The sequence below is a fragment of the Callithrix jacchus genome, chromosome 5, assembly GCF_049354715.1.
Source record: "Callithrix jacchus isolate 240 chromosome 5, calJac240_pri, whole genome shotgun sequence".
NCBI lineage: Eukaryota > Metazoa > Chordata > Mammalia > Primates > Cebidae > Callithrix > Callithrix jacchus.
In genome coordinates this window covers 134,525,852-134,544,506 of record NC_133506.1, presented here as the reverse complement: position 1 = coordinate 134,544,506, position 18,655 = coordinate 134,525,852, and the positions used below count along the sequence as shown (strand labels likewise).

Genomic DNA, 18,655 nt, shown 5'->3' with positions numbered 1-18,655 from the left:
GTGGCAAATACCGGGGAAGGGGCTCAGGGGTCCATTACCCCTTGCGATGGACGGTTTGAGATTTGCCAGGTCAATGTGGGGACAATTCTAAAAGTGGCCTAAGTCTAGCACAAGAGGAACAAAATGCAGCTGGGTCTCTGAGCTCACACGCCCAAGCCCAAGGACACACTAGGGCCAAAATGTGACTCCTCACTCTAAAGTCACCTGTAAAACTGGGCAATCTGGTGGAATCAATGAAGGAAAGATCATAAATCCAGCCAGGCATGGTGGTGGCTCACGCCTGTAACCCCAGTACTCTGTCTTCAAAAAATAAAATAAATGAATAAAATCCCAAAACGCTGGGACATGAGATGCCCCTCTTTCAATCTTGACCCATGTTAAATTCGGGACAAATAAAAGGAAGTAGAAGCTGTAAACTTACGACACGCAATTTGTAAAGGTTCTGAACACGGAGTAAATGAATTCAAATAGCTTTTGTGGTCTTTCTCGAAGGACCAGGCCCTCCCTGGCAAGCTGGGGCGGGGCCTGACCTTGGAGGTTGGCATCAGAAAGGATCACCCTGCCCTTCAGTGGCCGGACACGACCTTGAGCCTTTGTGGTGTAGCCTGGTTGCAGGTCTGTCCGAGTCCGCCACCCCAGTGCCCTGCACCGCCCTTGCGAAACTGAAACCTGCTAGTTCCCGCGGAGGCGGACGGGGCGGGGTCTTGTGACGGGGGCGTGGTCTAGAGGCGGGGGCCAGCGGCGGGGCGGGGGTGGAGCCTCAGGTGGGCGCGCGTGCGCAGGCCGGAGCCTTGGGAGGAGGTGGGTACCCGGGGTGCGGCGCGCGCGGGTGGAAGGCAGGGCCTCAGGCGAGGGGCGGGGCATCGGGCCGGGGGCAGGGGGCGAGTGCAGGCGCAGGCGCGGGCAGGCGGGGCTCAGGGCGCGGGGCGCCGGGGGCGGGGCTCCGAGCCGGGCTGAGGCGAGCGGGGGTGCCGGCGGCGCGGCGGGACGCGAGCTGAGAGCCCGGGCGCGGAGCCCGGCGCCCGCACCATGGAGGAGGACGACAGCTACGGTCAGTGCGCCCCGGCGGCGGACGTCTCCCTCTAGCTGCCCCCCGACCCCTTCGGGTCCGGCCGTCCGGCGGCGCCTGCGGCGGCTGGCGTTTCCCGGGAACACTGGTGCGGGACGCGGAGCCCACGGCGACCGGCGGGCGCGGTGCACGGGGCCCCCGCGGGACGGGGGTCGCAGGGGGTTTTGAGGGATGAGGGTCGCCTGGGCCGGGGTCGCCGGCGGCGCTCGGGGATGCGGGTGGCCGGGGCGGGGGTCGCAGGCCGAGCTCGTGGTTTCGCGGGGCCGGGGGTCGCCGCGAGCTGTGAGGAATGAGGGTCGTTGGGGTCGCGGGGCCGGATCACCGGGGCTCTGAGGGATAAGAGTCGTTGGGGACGCTGGGGTCCCTGGGGCAGGGGTCGCAGTCCGGGTCCCAGGGCGCCGAGGGGTGGGGATCGCCGGTCCTGCCGCCCCTCTGCGGGGCTCGGAGCAGACGCGTGGATGGCCGGGCCCGCGTTCCCCGCAGTTTCCGGCCGCTCTCGGCGTCGGCGAGTTGTGTCCCGTCCACGTCTTTGTTCAGAAATGAGAACGGGGAGCGGCGCCACCGGCGAGGTGCGGGCTCCGGGACGGCCCTGCCTGCGGGAGTCTGGGCCCGGCCGCCGTGGGTCCTGTGCTCGCCGCCCGCTGAGACGCGGGTGTGGAGCCCGAGGGGCCCCGCGGTGGGGACGCCGCTCCGCCGCCGACTGGAGACTTGACAGGCGGAGCCGCTGCCTCGCTCCCCTTGCTCCGGCGCGCTGACGCTGCTGGCCCCGGCCGGGGGTGCCTCCCTCCCAGAGTTTGAAATTGCAAGGGTGGAGAAGGGTGTTTGACATGCTGTCGTTAATTCATTAAGTTTGTTCATGAGGCATTAAAAGAAAGAATAGCAAATAGAACAAGTCGTGAACTTTTGTGGTTTGGTAGCAAAGTACAAATAAAGCAGAACTTAAAATGCTGTGTGGCCAAATGGAACCCAGTCCTAGTTTAATGAATGGGACATTTTTCTTTTTTTCTTTTTTTTAAGAGACAGGATCTTGCTCTGCCACCCCAGGCTGGAGCACAGTGATCATAGCTCACGTCAGCTTCCTGAGTGGCTTGGAACCACACGAACGCCACCATGTCCGCTTAATTTTTTACTTTATTATTATTATTATTTTTGAGACGGAATCTGGCTCTGTCACCCAGGCTGGAGTGCAGTGGCGCGATCTTGGCTCACCGCAACCTCTGCCTCAGCCTCCTGAGTAGCTGGGACTATATGTGCGTGTCACTACGTCTGGCTAATTTTTGTATTTTTAGTAGAGACAGGGTTTCGCCTTGTTGGCCAGGCTGGTCTGGAACTCCTGACCTCAGGTGATCCACCCACTTTGACCTCCCAAAGTGCTGTCATTACAAGCGTGAGCCACTGTGCCCGGCCCAAATTTTTTATTTTTTGTAAAGATGGAATCTTTTTTTTTTTTTTTTTGAGATGGAGTTTCGCTTTTGTTACCCAGGCTGGAGTGCAATGGCACGATCTCGGCTCACCGCAACTTTCGGCTCACCGCAACTTCCGCCTCCTGGGTTCAGGCAATTCTCCTGCCTCAGCCTCCTGAATAGCTGGGATTACAGGCACGCGCCACGATGCCCAGCTAATTTTTTGTATCTTTAGTAGAGACGGGTGTCACCATTTTGACCAGGATGGTCTCGATCTCTTGACATCGTGATCCACCCGCCTCGGCCTCCCAAAGTGCTGGGATTACAGGCTTGAGCCACCGCGCCCCGCCTGATGGAATCTTGCTATGTTACCCAGGCTGGTCTTGAACTCCTGGGCCCAAGCGATCCTCCCACCTCTGCCTCCCACAGTGCTGGAAATACAGATGTGAGCTACCGCGCCCGGCCCTCTTGTTACCTTCTAAGCAAAGAAGTAAAAGCAGTGTGTGCGTTTGTGTGTGTGGCTCTCTTGCCCAGGCGGAAGTGCAGTGGCACTATCATAGCTCACTGCAGACTCTACTTCCTGGGCTCAAGCAATCCTTTACCTCCCTTCTCAGCCCCTCTGGTAACCTGGACTACAGGCCCTGGCTACCACACCCTGCTAATTATTTTTTTTAATTTTTTTGTTGAGAGAGGGAGGTCTCCCTATGTTGCCTAAGTTGTTGTGAACTCTGGTTCCTTTCTTGGCCTCCCAAAGTGTTGGGATTACAATCATGAGCCACTGCTCCCGGCCTCCTTTTGTGATTAAAAGAAAAATCACCCACTGGCTGGCCCTAAAAGATGGCTCAGCCCCTCCAGATTTCACTCCTGCCCACTGCTGAGAAGGCTGCAGCAGTTCTGCTTGCTGCTCTTTTCTCTGCCTCCTCTTGCCATTTAATTTCCCTCAGATCCAGTGTCCTGCCTACCAGGCTTTTCTTGCCCTCTCTTGTGTTCTTGCCTGCTACCGGGGGCAGGAAGCTATTGGTCTGGTTTCTTTTAATACACTAACTGCTTTGCCACCAGGCATGACATGAACTTGTGCTTGGAAGAGGTAAATGGAAGCAGGCCGTGTTGGTTTCCTATACCTGTTATAACATATTACCACAAGCCTGGTGGCTCAAAACAGCATACATTTGTTTTACGGTTCTGCAGGTCAGAAGTCCAAAATAGGTCTCACTGGGCTAAAAGCAAGGTGTCAGCAAGGCTAGTTCTTTCTGGACACTCAGGGAGAGAACCCATTTCCTTACCTTTTCCAGCTTTTAGAGGCCACCTGTGTTTCACAGTTCATAGTACCCCTTCCTCTTCTCATTCCTCTTGACTCCTACCTCCCTCTTATTAAGACCCTTGTAATTACAGCAGACCCACCTGTATAATCAAGGATAAGGATTAGCAACCTTAATTCCATCTGTTACCTTAATTCCCCTTCTGCCATGTAAGGTAACCTATTCGCAAGTTCTGGGGATTAGGACGTGAACATCTTTAGGGGACATTATTCTGTCTGCCACACACAAAGATGAGAAAGTTTATTCTTTTCCTTTCTTTTTTTTGAGACGGAGTTTCACTCTTGTTGCCCCTGTTGGAGTGCAATGGCGCCATCTTGGCTCACTGCAATTTACGCCTCCCAGGTTTAAGTGATTCTCCTGCCTCAGCCTCCTGAGTAGCTGGGATTACAGGTGCCCGCCACCACGTCTGGCTAATTTTGTATTTTTAGTAGAGACAGGGCTTCTCTGTGTTGGTCACAGAACTCCTGATCATCGACCTCCTGATCTCAGGTGATCCGCCTGCCTCAGCCTCCTAAAGTGCTGGGATTACAGGTGTGAGCCACTGCACCCAGCCTAGTCGTCCCCTTTCTACAGTTTTAAATATCATGCTTTTATTTTGGGGAAACTAAAAAGATTGAATTAAAGGAGGTTCCCCACCCATAGGGTTACTACACAGAAAGTACCTGATGGTGTGAGATGATCATATCAAGAATAAGATGTCCAGTTCTTTAAGGATTGCGTTAGTCTCCAGAACTGTCCATTTCCCTCAGAGGTTTCACAGAGAATTTACCTTGACCAGATCCCACATTGTAAAAGGAAATGTATGTGATGGATTCGTAAAGCACCTGACATGGCATGTTCAGATGTCACCTTGGAATTTCCATTGTTTTCTTCTAGACAAACTTTTTGTTTTATTTATTTTTATTGTTTTGAGATGGAGTTTTGTTCTTGTTGCCCAGGCTAGAGTGCAATGTCGCAATCTTAGCTCACCGCAACTTCTGCCTCCCAGATTCAAGCGATTCTCTTGCCTCAGTCTCCCGATTAGCTGGGATTACAGGCATGCACCACCATGCCTGGCTAATTTTTTGTATTTTTAGTAGACATGGGTTTGTCCATGTTGGTCAGGCTAGTCTCCAACTCCTGACATCTGGTGATCTGTCCGCCTCGGCCTCCCAAAGTGCTGGGATTACAGGGGTGAGCCACCGGGCCTGGCCTTGTTTTATTTTTTTAAAAAAGATGCAGAGTCTCATTATGTTGCTTAGGCTGGTCTAAAATCATCCTCTCGCTTCGGCCTCCAAAAGTACTGGGATTACAGGCATGAGCCACTGTGCCAGGCCTAAATAAACTTTTTCTTTTTCTTTTTAGACAGAATCTCACTGTTTCCCAGGCTGGAGTGCAGTGGCACAATTGCAGCTCACTGCAACCTCTGCCTCCCAGATTCAAGTGATTCTCTTGCCTCAGCCTCCCAAGTAGCTGGGATTACAGGCGCCCATCACCATACCCAGCTGATTTGTGTGTTTTTAGTAGAGATAGGTTTTCACCATATTGGCCAGGCTGGTCTTGAACTCCTGACCTCAAGTAATCTGCTTGCCCCTCTCAGCCTCCCAAAGTGCTGGGATTATGTGAGCCGCTGTGTCCAGCCTACTGGTTTCTTTCTTTCTTTTTTTTTTTTTTAAACTGTTTATGGCACTGTGGAGTCCCACCAGACAAACCATTAACTTATAGGATATACTTATTGTGCTCAGGAAAAAGAAAAACATTTATAAAAATTAAATTTTGCATGCATTCTCTTTATAACATGCACACTGTATACTTTTTATTTTTTTTTCTGAGATGGAGGCTCTAAGTCTGTTGCCCAGGCTGGAGTGCAGTGGCACGATCTTGGCTCATGCAACCTCTACCTCCTGGATTCAAGCAATTCCTGTGCATCAGCCTTCCGAGTAGCTGGGACTACAGGTGTGTGCCACCATGCCTGGCTAATTTTTTTGTATTTTTAGTACAGATGGAGTTTCACCATTTGGCCAGGCTGGTCTCGAACTCTTGACCTCAAATGATGTACCCACCTCAGCCTCCCAAAGTGCTAGGATTACAGGCATAAGCCACTGCGCCCGGCTTTTGTGTACTGTTACCAGTATATATTTCTGTGTAATAGTGTTCAGAGTTGTAAACAGAAAACCCCATATATGCACTTTAAGGGGGATATTTAAGGAATTTTCCAGAAAGTATGTTCATCCTGCTACTCTGTAATGGTCATCTGTTTGGGGCTAATAACTACAGGTGCTGTGATTAAATTATGAGCTTCATTTTTAAGGAGTGCAGTGGCATGATCTCAATTAACTGCAACCTCCACCTCCTGGGTTCAAGCCATTCTTCTGTCTCAGCCTCCCAAGTAGCTGGGATTACAGGCAAGCACCACCACACCCGGCTAGTTTTTTTTTTTTTTTTTGAGACGGAGTTTCGCTCTTGTTACCCAGGCTGGAATGCAATGACGCGATCTTGGCTCACTGCAACCTCCGCCTCTTGGGTTCAGGCAATTCTCCTGCCTCAGCCTCCTGAGTAGCTGGGATTACAAGCACGCGCCACCATGCCCAGCTAATTTTTTGTATTTTTAGTAGAGACGGGGTTTCACCATGTTGACCAGGATGGTCTCGATCTGTTGACCTCGTGATCCACCTGCCTCGGCCTCCCAAAGTGCTGGGATTACAGGCTTGAGCGACAGCGCCTGGCCTAGTTTTTGTATTTTTAGTAGAGACGGGGTTTTGCCATGTTGGCCAGGCTGGTCTTGAACTACTAACCTCAGGTGATCCACCTGCTTTAGCCTCCCACAGTGCTGGGATTACAGGCATGAACCACTGTGCCTGGTCTTTAAGCATAATTTCTGTATAAACATTTAAAATGAAAGGTACTGTAGTCTATCATACTCATCATAGCAAATGCATGTTTTATTTTTTCCTTTCAAGAAGTTACCTTCATGTAGGCAAGTTGTCAACAGAGAATTTTAAAATAATTCTTAGGTGAGTTTTCAACTGAAAGGGAAGAGATGTCTCCAAATGTCCTTTACTATTCAGCTTCTGAAATACCTTAATTTTTATTTGTCTTTGCTGCAATTTTTATATCGAGTTCCCAGATTCATTATCTAAAGCAGGAAAGATAGAACTAATTTTAAGTTAAAATATCAGTGTTTTCAGCAAGAGTTAAAAAAAACTAGGTTTCACTTTATCTGTAGAGAAAGAGTGGTAGGGTAAGACTTTCAAGAAAATCGTTCATTTTCATATGTTAAGAAGCACTGAGGTGCAATTGCATAAAAACACATCTACTGTCTCCCGCTTTGGCCTTTGAGGGAAGGGTATGAGGGAATACTCAGGGAAGAGGTAAAAAGAAAAAAAAACACCTAGCACCTGTGGCTTTCAAGATCTCTTTTAATCAGTAACTTCTGTTCATCTCTCCCCTTCCTCTACCGGCTTCGTCCCCCAGTCCTCATGGGCCATGGGAGACTGTCAGGGTGTTCAGCCTGGTTTCTGTGCCTGGTTAGGTGTGGTGCCATAGCACACAGGGGGACCTCAGGAGGACTAACCCTGTGGTCTGTTGATGGTGCGATGCCTTGGGAGCTGGGGATCTCTGCAGTAGTGGGTGCATAGTGGCACAGAGGGAAAGCAGGCAGCAAGTTGAGGACCTTTACTGGAGTCACAGATGGCAGGCTGTCTGAGGAAGTAGTGCCTCAAGGCAGTTCTAACCCGATTTCCCATGCTGAATGCTCTGGTAGGTACTTCAGGAGTGTGATTAAAAAAAGAGAATAGTTTCTTCTGTGTTTTGGAAAGGAGTTTTATCACAGGCATAACCTTGAGTGTCTACCATGGGAAATTTGGGAACATTTCACATGTGTTTATTACGGTTTGTGACCTAAGACTCTGGATAAAAGCAGGATTTGTATCAGAATGATAGGAAGTGCTGTCATGCTGTGCCATGAACCATGGAGACTTGTGTGTGTCTGGGGAGAAGATTAAACAAGAAAAGGAAGGGCTGGCAGCGGCATGCCTGGGTGCTGCTGTGGACTGGGAAGAGGAGCCTGTTGCATTGAGGAAAGATTTGCATTTTCATCATTATGTCTCTGGCATAGGTATGGGTCCTGGGACCCTACAGAGGTGGCTCAGCCACTGTGGAGGGAATAGTGCATTGAGACAAGTTCCATCTTGTAAAAGTTAATATGCAGTGAGTTTGAGTTTTTTCCTCAACTCTCTGTATCAAAGAGAAACCAGAGCACTTCTATACATGTTTGACCCCACACAGAACCTTTGTTTTTCTATGATATGGATGACTTTCATTGTTCTCAAACTTAGCTACACACTGAATGATTTGCCTTTATTGAAAAGAACACTTTCTTAGAAAAGCTGGAACATAAGGTTGCCATAATTATACAGACTTTGTGGTCTTTGAGATATATTCCCAGGGTAACATTAGCCTGTCAGAGAGTATAAACATTTTTAGAGTTCTTGAGGCCTGCTGCTAACTTCTTTCCAAAAGGGCTGCACCATTTTACTGTTCTTAGCAACATATCAGTAGATGTACCTGTAACAGTGAAAATGTCCCTCTAGTGGGGATCAACATTTTAAAAGGTTTTTTTAAAGAAAACAAACTGCATTTGGTGGTTACAAAATGGTGACTCATTTAATCTATTGATAACTAGCTAGATTGAAACTTTTTTTGCGTATTTGTGTATTATGAACTGGCTATGTCATAAGGAATGCTATAGTTTCTTTACTTAACTGAGGTGAACTCTTTTCTATCAAATAAAGTGACTTGCAGGTTTTTCTCACTCTGTTTTAAGCATGGGGAAAATACGTATCAGTTCTCACTGGGGTTTAGGTCAGATTTTGGCCAATTGTAACAGTTACCTTTCTTTAATTTTTCTTTTAAAGATGAAGGATCTTGGCCGGGCGCGGTGGCTCACGCCTATAATCCCAGCACTTTGGGAGGCCGAGGCAGGTGGATCACGAGGTCAAGAGATCGAGACCATCCTGGTCAACAAGGTGAAACCCCGTCTCTACTAAAAATACAAAAATTAGCTGGGCATGGTGGTGCGCGCCTGTAGTCCCAGCTACTCGGGAGGCTGAGGCAGGAGAATTGCTTGAACCCAGAAGGCGGAGGTTGTGGTGAGCCGAGATCATGCCATTGCACTCCAGCCTGGGTAACAAGAGTGAAACTCTGTCTCAAAAAAAAAAAAAACATGAAGGATCTCTCAGCCCATATATTGCCTTCTGGGCAACTACAAAATGTTTCCTTACGAGGAGAAATTGTGAATTAAGTAGTTTTTTAAAAAATTATAATTTTTCTTTTAATTAAATAGAGCAGGGTCTCACTGTGTTACCCAGACTGGTCTCAAACTCCTGGCCTCAAGTGATTCCCCTCCCTTGGCTTCCAAAAGTGCCAGGATTACTGGCATGAGCCTCCACATCTTGCTGTAAATTAAATATATTTCATTGGTCTGGGTTATAAGGATAAACAGTTCAGTTTTAGGCTGGGCACGGTGGCTCACACCTGTAATCCCAGCACTTTGGGAGGCTGAGGTGGGCAGATTGCTTGAGCTCGGGAGTTCAAGACCAGCTTAGGCAACATGGTGAAATCCCATCTCTACTAAAATATAATAAAAAGTTAGCCAAGTGTGGTGGCGCATGCATGTAATCCCAGCTACTCAGGAGGCTGGGGCATAAGAATTACTTGAACCCAGGAGGCAGAGGTTGCAGTGAGCTGAGATCCTGCCATTGCACTCCAGCCTGGGCAACAGAGGGACACTATGTCTCAAAAACAAAACAGACCGGGCCTGGTGGCTCACGTCTGTAATCCCAGCACTTTGGGAGGCTGAGGCAGGCAGATCATGAGGTCAAGAGATCGAGACCATCCTGGCCAACATGGTGCAACCCCATCTCTACTAAAAATAGAAAAAACAGCCAGGTGTGATGGTGTTTGCATGTAATCCCAGCTACTCGGGAGGCTGAGGCAGGAGAATCACTTGAACCCGGGAGGTGGAGGTTGTAGTGAGCCAAGATCACGCCACTGCGCTCCAACCTGGAGACAGAGCGAGAGTCCGTCTCAAACAAACCAAACAAAACAGTTCAGTTTCTGGGGATCATACCTGCTCCTCTCTAAATGTTCCATGTGTTAATAAAAAGAGATTTTGCCAAAGATTTTTTGTTCTGTATTTCTGGCATCCGTGATCAGTTAGGTTCTATAGTAAGAATTAGGAGATTGCCTTATTTCAAGCATTGGGGGGCACACATCGTAGCTCTCTTGGAACAGAAGGGATGAAACATCTCTGTGTATTGTGCTGACCTGTTGGAAGACTTCACCTTGAGACCTGTGTAGCTGGTCGAGTCTGCTTTCCTGTTTTCGTTCCACCCCTTTCCTGCTCTCCTCTCCAAGATGAAAGTCTTCAGAGTGGGCTTATAAAGAAAAGCCCTTTGCCTGAACCTGTCCGTTTGCTCCATTGCCACTCTGCTTCTTGATTGTCTCTAATTATTGTTGCTTAGTTTCAGTTACAATAATAGAGGTATGGAGGAGGTGGAAAATTATTTAGAAATGTTCAAGAAGTGAATCCCACATCCTCTGAAACTGCTGGTAATGTTGTTTTGCTTCTCTATTTGCATTAACTTCAGAGAAACACAAAAGCAGTTAAGGGCATGTAGGGGATTTTTATGACTCCTTGTTATCCAGGATACTGTGACATTGTATATTTTATATTTCTGCTTTTATGATAGTGAGATGGTTATTAGCTGCCTTCTTTTTTTTTTTGAGATGGAGTTTCGTTCTTGTTACCCAGGCTGGGGTGCAAGCGCGTGATCTCGGCTCACCGCAACCTCCGCCTCCTGGGTTCAGGAAACTCTCCTGCCTCAGCCTCCTGAGTAGCTGGGATTACAGGCAGGTGCCACCATGCCCAGCTAATTTTTTCTGTATTTTTAGTAGAGACGGGGTTTCCCCATTTTGACCAGGATGGTCTCCATCTCTTGACCTCGTGATCCACCCGCCTCGGCCTCCCAAAGTGCTGGGATTGCAGGCGTGAGCCACCGCGCCTGGCCTATTAGCTGCTTTCTTTGGTGACTGAATTTTATGTAGCAAGGGCCAGGATAATACTTTTCTTATCCAAGTCTTTTTACATTTTCCACCTTTTTTTTTTTTTTCTTTGAGACAGAGTCTTGCTCTGTCTTTCAGACTGAAATGCAGTGGCATCATCTTGGTTCTCTGCACCCTCTGCCTCCTGGGTTCAGGCAATTCTCATGCCTCAGCCATTCAAGTAGCTGGGATTACAGGCATGTGCCATGGCACCCAACTAATTTTTGTATTTTTATTTTATTTTGTTTTTCAGACAGGGTCTTGCTCTGTTGCCCAGGCTGGAGTATAGTGGCATGATCTCGGCTCACTGTAACCTCTGCCTCCTGGGTTCAACAGTTCACCTGCCTCAGTCTCCTGAGTAGCTGGGATTACAGGTGGGCACCACCACACCCAGCTAGTTTTTGTTTTTTTTTTTGAGGTGGAGTTTCGCTGTTACCCAGACTGGAGTGCAATGGCACGATCTCGGCTCACTGCAACCTCCGCCTCCTGGGTTCAAGCAATTCTTTTGCCTCAGCCTCCCGAGTAGCTGGGACTACAGGCGTGCACCACCATGCCCAACTAATTTTTGTATTTTTAGTAGAGACGGGGTTTCACCTTGTTGACCAGGATGGTCTCGATCTCTTGACCTCGTGATCCACCTGCCTCGGGCTCCCAAAGTGCTGGGATTATAGGCGTGAGCCACCGCTCCCGGCCTAGTTTTTGTATTTTTAATAGAGATGGGTTTTGCCATGTTGGCCAGGCTGGTCTCAAACTCCTGGCCTCATGTGATTTGTCCAACTCAGCCTCCCAAAGTGCTGGGATTTTGGCGCCTGGCCAATTTTTGTTATTTTTAGGAGAGACAGTGTTTCACCATGTTGGCCATGCTGGTCTTAAAGTCCTGAGCTCAAACGATCTACCTGCCTCCGCCTCAGGAAGTGTTGGGATAACAGGTGTGAGCCACTGCGCCTGACCATTTTCTACCTTTTCTTGAGTCTTCAAGGCTTCTATTTCAGAAACATGCCCTTATCTGGTATTGTTAAATCCATATTGTAATTAGAAATGTTAGGTACGAATGATGGAATTGGCATAAGGCGATTTAAAAAACCTATTTTTGGCTGGGTTCTGTGACTCACGCCTGTAATCCTAGCACTTTGGGAGGCCAAGGTGGGCAGATCATGAGGTCAAGAGATTGAGACAATCTTGGCCAATGTGGTAAAACCCCTTCTCTACTAAAAATACAAAAATTAGCTGGGCATGGTGCCAAGCACTTGTAGTTTCAGCTACTTGAGAGGCTGAGGCAGGAGAATCACTTGAACCTGGGAGGCAGAGGTTGCAATGAGCCCCAGTTGTGCCACTGTACTCCAGCCTGGCAACAGGGCGAGACTCCATCTCAAAAAACAACAAACAAACATATTTTCTAGTAATATCACAGGTTTGTTTCTTTTTTTTTGGAAACAGTTTCGCTCTTGTTCCCCAGGCTAGAGTTCGGTGGCATGATCTTAGCCCACTGCAGCCTCCACCTGCTGGGTTCAAGTGATTCACCTGCCTCAGCCTCCCAAGTAGCTGGGATTACAGGTGCCCGCCAGCAGGCCTGGCTAAGTTTTGTATTTTCAGTAGAGACGGGTTTCACCATGTTGGCCAGGCTGGTCTTGAACTCCTAACCTCAGGGGATCCACCTGCCTTGGTCTCCCAAAGTGCTGGGATTACAGATGTGAGTCACCGCACCCAGCTCACAGGTTTGTTTCTATGAGTAGTTGATAATTGCTTATTCAATCAACAAGCATGAGTGATCATTTCATACTATATAGTCCCTGTTCTCACAGATGCTTTGAGCCTAGAAGGAGGAGACAGACATGACAGCAAGCTGTGAAGGAGTGTGTCACAGTAGATATGGCAGGTGTATGCATGAAAAATGTGGGTGAACCAAGGAGAGCAGTGTCAGTTCCACTGGCATTGGGATGGCGCTGGATTGGCCCCGGGGAAAGTTTGTAGAGGGGCTGGTCCTTGGGCTGGATTGTGAAAGATGAGTTAATGCCAAGTAAGAGACCATCACAAAGAAACACGCATCAAGCAAAGAGAATGAGGAGAGGACAGGAGGTGTGAAGCAGCTTGGCCACTTGGGGAGCTACAAGTGGTTCTTTGTGCCTGGAGAGCAGGCTGTGAGCAGAGGGCGGAGGCCAGAGGTCGGATTAGAAGAAATGGGGGAAGTCATGGGGGGGCTTTAGTATGTGTTGTTACACAGGACTAATTCTCTGGGACATGGAACTATGAGAGGGTTTAAACCAGGGGTATTTTACGTTGATTATTTTGCTTTTCTTTTGAGACAGAGTCTTACTCTGTTGCCTAGGCTGGAGTACAGTGGTGCAATCTCAGCTCACTGCAACTTCCCCCTTTGGGGTTCAAGTGATTCTCGTGCCTCGGCCTCCTGAGTAGCTGGAATTACGGGCACATGCCACCACACCCGGCTATTTTTTGTATTTTGTGGCAGGTTTCTTTCTTTGGATGACTCTTTGGGGAGTTTCTATACTGAGAATAGGGCTTCAGTTTTGGACGTATTCCATGGAGTCTTGAGGTACTTGTACAATGTCCACTTTGAGAGACTCATTTAAACAGTTGAATTTGGACCTGGAACTCGAGAGATTATCAACGCATGAGTGTGAGTGGAACCTAGGAAGTGGGTTATGCCACAGGCTGATTGAGAAGTCCAAGGATGTCGTCCTGGGATACCACCACTGAAGGGCTGGGGAGAGGAAGAGATCTGAAAGGGAGACTTTGAATGCAAATGTTTATAACTCTTCAGTAACTAGACAGTAAATGGAAAGAGAGAGAGGGCAGTAGCTGGAAAGTGATGCAGAATGCAGAGTCTTTTGTTTTTACTTGAGGAATATTAAGACAATTTACAGACTCTTTCTTTCTACCCTTGGAAATCATTCCCAGCCAGTCTTGAATTAAAGCATTCAAATATGATGTGTTGTAAACCTCCGGTAGGATTGGTCTCATATTTCATTTTGTCTGTTCTGGCATCTATACACAGTAGCTGCATACTCTATGTGTTTTGGAAGCCTATTTCCCTTAAGTTACTTTCTTTTCTATTCTCTAATTCCCCGAAATATTTCCAACAGCCCTAATGATTGAAATTAAGAGAGCGTTTTGATTTTTAGCTGTATTCTGGCATTTTCAAGTGCTTCCTGCACATTTCCCCTTGGATATTCCATCATCGTCCAAGACATAGCATGTTGAAGGCTTGCTCCTGACCCTTTCATTCTAATGTTCCCTTTAGACTTCCTTAATTTTTAAACTTTTATCACCATTTACTTATCACTTCAGTCATTCAGGCTTGAAAAAACATTGGATTCTTTTCTCTTTCTTGCCATTTAAATTGTTTCCCATCTACCCAACCATCTGTTTGTTCATCTATTCAGACTTTTAAAATTCTTTGTGTCAGGGAATTTGCTTGATGCTCAGGCTGTGAAGTATTTTAAGATACAGGTCATGCTCTCCAGAAGCTTACAGTGTAGGGCAGTTCACATGTAAATTTGCTGTGGTGGAAATACCAACAAATGCTATAGGAGCATGGGGATTTTCAGCTTTTGGTGTGTTCTGAGTGAGATGTACTTAAAAAAAATTGTTTTTAAAAATTTAGAAATGGGGTCTTATTATATTGGCCAGGCTGGTCTTGAATTTCTGGCCTCAAGCAGTCTTCCCATCTCAGACTCCCAAAGTGCTGGGATTACAGGCATGAGCCACCGTGCCCAGCCGAGACCTATTTTTGAGCAAATCTACTAGGCAGTTACCTACTGGGATGAAATGAGATGGGAACACACCAGCGTCGGTGTCACTGCCCTCATTGTTCCGCACTGGTAGTTCACTGTTGTGCATCAGACTCATTGCTGAACATTTTTCATAAGTTCACATTGAACCCTCACAGTTACCCTGTGGATGGAACAAATTCTGTACTGATTTTGTAGGTGAGGAAATGGAGATGTGGAGAGCTTCTAAAGTGGCGTGGCTGGCTAGTGGTTGAGCTGGCATCCATCGCAACCTAGGTTTCTTAGACTCCACTCGAGAGGCCATGCTTTGAATGGGCTTTTCCTTTTTTTTGTTTTGAGATGGAGCTTTGCTCTGTTGCCCAGGCTGGAGTGCAGTGGCACGATCTTGGCTCGCTGCAACCTCTGCCTCCTGGGTTCAAGTGATCCTCCTGCCTCAGCCTCCTGAGTAGCTGGGATTACAGGCACGCGCCACTACGCCTGGCTAATTTTTTATTTTTGGTAGAGACAGGGTTTCACCATGTTGGTCATGCTGGTCTCGAACTCCTGACCTCAGGGGATCTCCCTGCCTTGGCCTCCAAAAGTGCTGGGATTTCAGGCATGAGCCACCGCGCCCAGTCTTGAATGAGCTTTTTCTATACTGGCTCTCATTCATACCCCCTTCTTCATTTTTATGTATTTGTACTTTTATGTATCTTATATGCCATATATGTACTTTCTTTTTTTTTTGTTTTTTATTTTTCACGGACCTCTCAGAGAAGAATTTATGTACTTTGTAAACTTTCTTTCTCCTGGGAGTGGGAAACAGAGTTTTATATCTCAATATAGTCTGCACAGAGTTTTGGTTAAACCTGTGTTGCTAGTTATTAAACACATTGCATTGAAAGAGCCATTGTTAATCTCAGGGTTGAAATTTGAGGAGTTTGTAGGATCATGCAGTGAAGGCAGTATCTTTTTCCTTACTATGCTGGGTAGCACTGAGTTTAGGGGCTCCTGTTCCCTCCCAGGGACTCTGGTAAACTGGGTTTGATGGTGTGGGAACAAGAATTATGCAGCCTGGCTTTGATGATTTCCCGGAGCCAGAACATGTTTTGTGGTTGGGCCACTAGATTTTACGAGAAAACCAAGTAACCAGGTAAAGGTTTAATAAGTATTACTGAGCTTGTCTCTTAGCCACTTCCAGGGGCCTTTTCTTGTAAGCTTTTTTGCTCTTTATCACTAAATAAAAAGGCTGCTGAAAGAACTTACTTAACAGTGAGACAGGAAAACACAAGCAGAGTAGTGTTTCTTCCTAGGAGTTACAGAGCATCTCCCAGAGTCTTCCTGCTTGAAGCCCTGACTCAGCAGCTTTGTCTCCTGCTAGTGGAGGGGCTGTCCTTTTATTTTATTTATTTATTTATATATTTTTTTGTAGAGATGGGGTCTCACTCTGTTGCCTAGGCTGGTCTCAAGCTCCTGGCCTCAGACAATCCTCCCTCTTCCCAAAGTGCTGGGATTACAGGTGTGAGACACTGTGCCTGGCCTAAGGCTGGTTTTTGACAGGGCCTCACTGGAACGTGAGTACTGTGCTAGGGTCACCAAGGATCTCAAGACAAAACCCTCTAGCTTTGCAGGTTCAAAAATAGACTTTGGGACTTGGGTTTGTGCCAATTTGTTAATGCTATTGCAGGATTTAAAAAAAATCAAGTTTTGATCATTTGCCTGCTATTAGCTCAGCTGTGGACTCTGGTTCTTGGGGAGCACATTCAGGGAGCCCCAGGAATGCCACTGTCTTGTGCTGTGACACCTGTTGGTTTTTGTCTTCTTTTTCATTAGGACAGCAACCTGAGAGTACAATAGAGTTAGATGCAGCTGTTGAGGGCTCTCCAGTTGTCTCACTTGGCACTGAAACCCTCTTGGACTTCTGAGTGGCCCACTTCAGGCTTGTCTCCTCTACTTCACACTGACCTTTACTGATGTATTGAAGATGGTGACTTCTTCAACTCGTTCTCTAACTCTCACAGAGACTGCTACAATTTCTCTCTGTGTCCAGACTGCAGTGACAAAGCATGGAGGAAATTAAATTCTGAAAGGATTTTTAGAGTTAGAATTGAAAGATTTACTTTATAGGTTTATAATATCCCAAAAGAAATAGGGATTCCAACGTAGACTTTGGGGTCTACCTTTAGAAGGAGCCCCACTTTCCATATGTGTTCCATGGTCCACTCAGGAAGGCTTCTCGTTGAGTCTACTGATGCCTCAGGCAGGACCCATCAGGAATAGCCATGCCCCTCTGCTCATGCACTCAGCAAACTCCTTGCAGTGCTTGGTACACACCAGGCACATTCCCCAGCTAGGGTCTTTTCCCAGCTATTCACTGTGCTGGGGATGCTTTTCATCTAAATATCCTCATGCTCAGTTCCCTCCCTCTCTCAGCAACACCTCCCCCATTTGATTAAGCAGCCTGTGCACCCCTCCTCTCTGCTCGCCACCCTTACCCTGCTTGACTCCTCCATAATGCTCATCCCCGCTGCCACACTGGCAACTTACTCATTATGTTTATTATGCTTGGCCAGTCTTCTCCAGCTGAAATGGAAGCTCCGCAAGGCAGGAATCTTCATCCCTTTTGTTACCCTCCCCATCCCATGTACGTGCCTTTTAAAGCAGGGCCGGTCACATTAAAGGCTCGCTCTCAGAGCTTGTTGACTGAATTATGAAATCCATGCTCTCCCCACTCCCTCTGCTTTTGGTATAGAAACTAAGGTCACTGAAATTGCTCATGGAAACTTGTGAGTTGTAGTTAAAATACAGCCCTCTTACCTCATGCATGCATCTAATTTCATTCTTCTATTGTTCTGGGGTTTATTTATAGGCCTGATTCTTGCTGAAACTGCTTATGTTGATAACCAGTTAGTAAGTTCCTCACTCTTGACTTGCTGGGAAGTTTATAGAGACATTTGTTTGTGCCTTCAGAGATTTCAGTACAAATCTTTAAAAAGAGACATTTAGATGGAAGTATGATTAGTCTGTTATATTAGTTGTGGGCTTGTAAAAAGAAAAACAATTCTTTTTTTTTTTTTTTTTTGAGACAGAGTCTCTCTCTTTCCCCTAGACTGGACTGCAGTGGCAGGATCTTGGCTCACTGCAACCTCTGCATCCCGGGTTCAAGCAATTCTTCTGCCTCAACCTCCTGGGTATCTGGGACTACAGGCGTGTGCCACCGTGCCACACTAATTTTTGTATTTTTAGTAGAGACGAGGTTTGGCCATATTGGCCAGGCTGGTCTTGAACTCCCTCCCCCAAAGTGCTGGGATCACAGGCACGAGCCACGGTGCCTGGCCTGTTGTATGTTTGAAAGATGAGGGTAGCAAATAAATTCTTTTAAGAGGGGGCTGGTACACTTTTCCCCTTATCCACGGTTTCACCTTCCATGGTTTCAATTATCTGTAATTAGCTGCGGTTTGAAAATAGGTGAGTATAGTACAATAAAGTATTCTGAGAGACTACATTTACATAACTCTTAACAGCATATTTTTATAATTGTTCTAGTTTTATTGTTATTAATCTCTTTGCCTACTTTATGAATTAGATTTTATCAGAGGTTTATGCGTATAGGAACAAACGTGTTAGATACAGGGTCCACTACCATTTGTGGTTTCAGCATCCATGGGAGGTCTTGGAAAGTATCCCCTGTGCAGAAGGAAGGACTACTGTAACCTACAGTAAGGTGATTTTTTTCTAGGAAGTGTTAAGGTGTTTGACGAATGTGTGTATCTTGAGAGGGATTGAAAGTCTTTTTTTTTTTTTGAGACAGAGTTTTCACTCTTGTCACCCAGGCTGGAGTGCAATGGCATGGCCTCAGTTCACTGCAACCTCTACTTCCCAGGTTCAAGTAATTCTCCTGCCTCAGCCTCCCAAGTAGCTGGGATTACAGGCAAGAGCCACTACGCCCAGCTAATTTTGTATTTTTATTAGAGGCAGGGTTTTACCACCTTGACCAGGCTGGTCTCGAACTCCTGACCTCAGGTGATCTGCCCGCCTTGGCCTCCCAAAGTG

General features: G+C 47.2%; 1 protein-coding gene across 1 annotated transcript in view; it reads left to right on the top strand.

Moving 5' to 3' along the window:
- Nucleotides 1-955: 955 nt before the first annotated feature.
- The window catches only part of CYTH1 (cytohesin 1), a 104,032-nt gene continuing 86,332 nt past the window's right edge, over nucleotides 956-18,655 (top strand). The window contains exon 1 of the mRNA XM_035301948.3: nucleotides 956-1,051. Coding sequence (XP_035157839.1) covers nucleotides 1,030-1,051 — 22 coding nt within the window. The 5' untranslated portion in view covers nucleotides 956-1,029. The remainder of the gene's footprint in view (nucleotides 1,052-18,655) is intronic.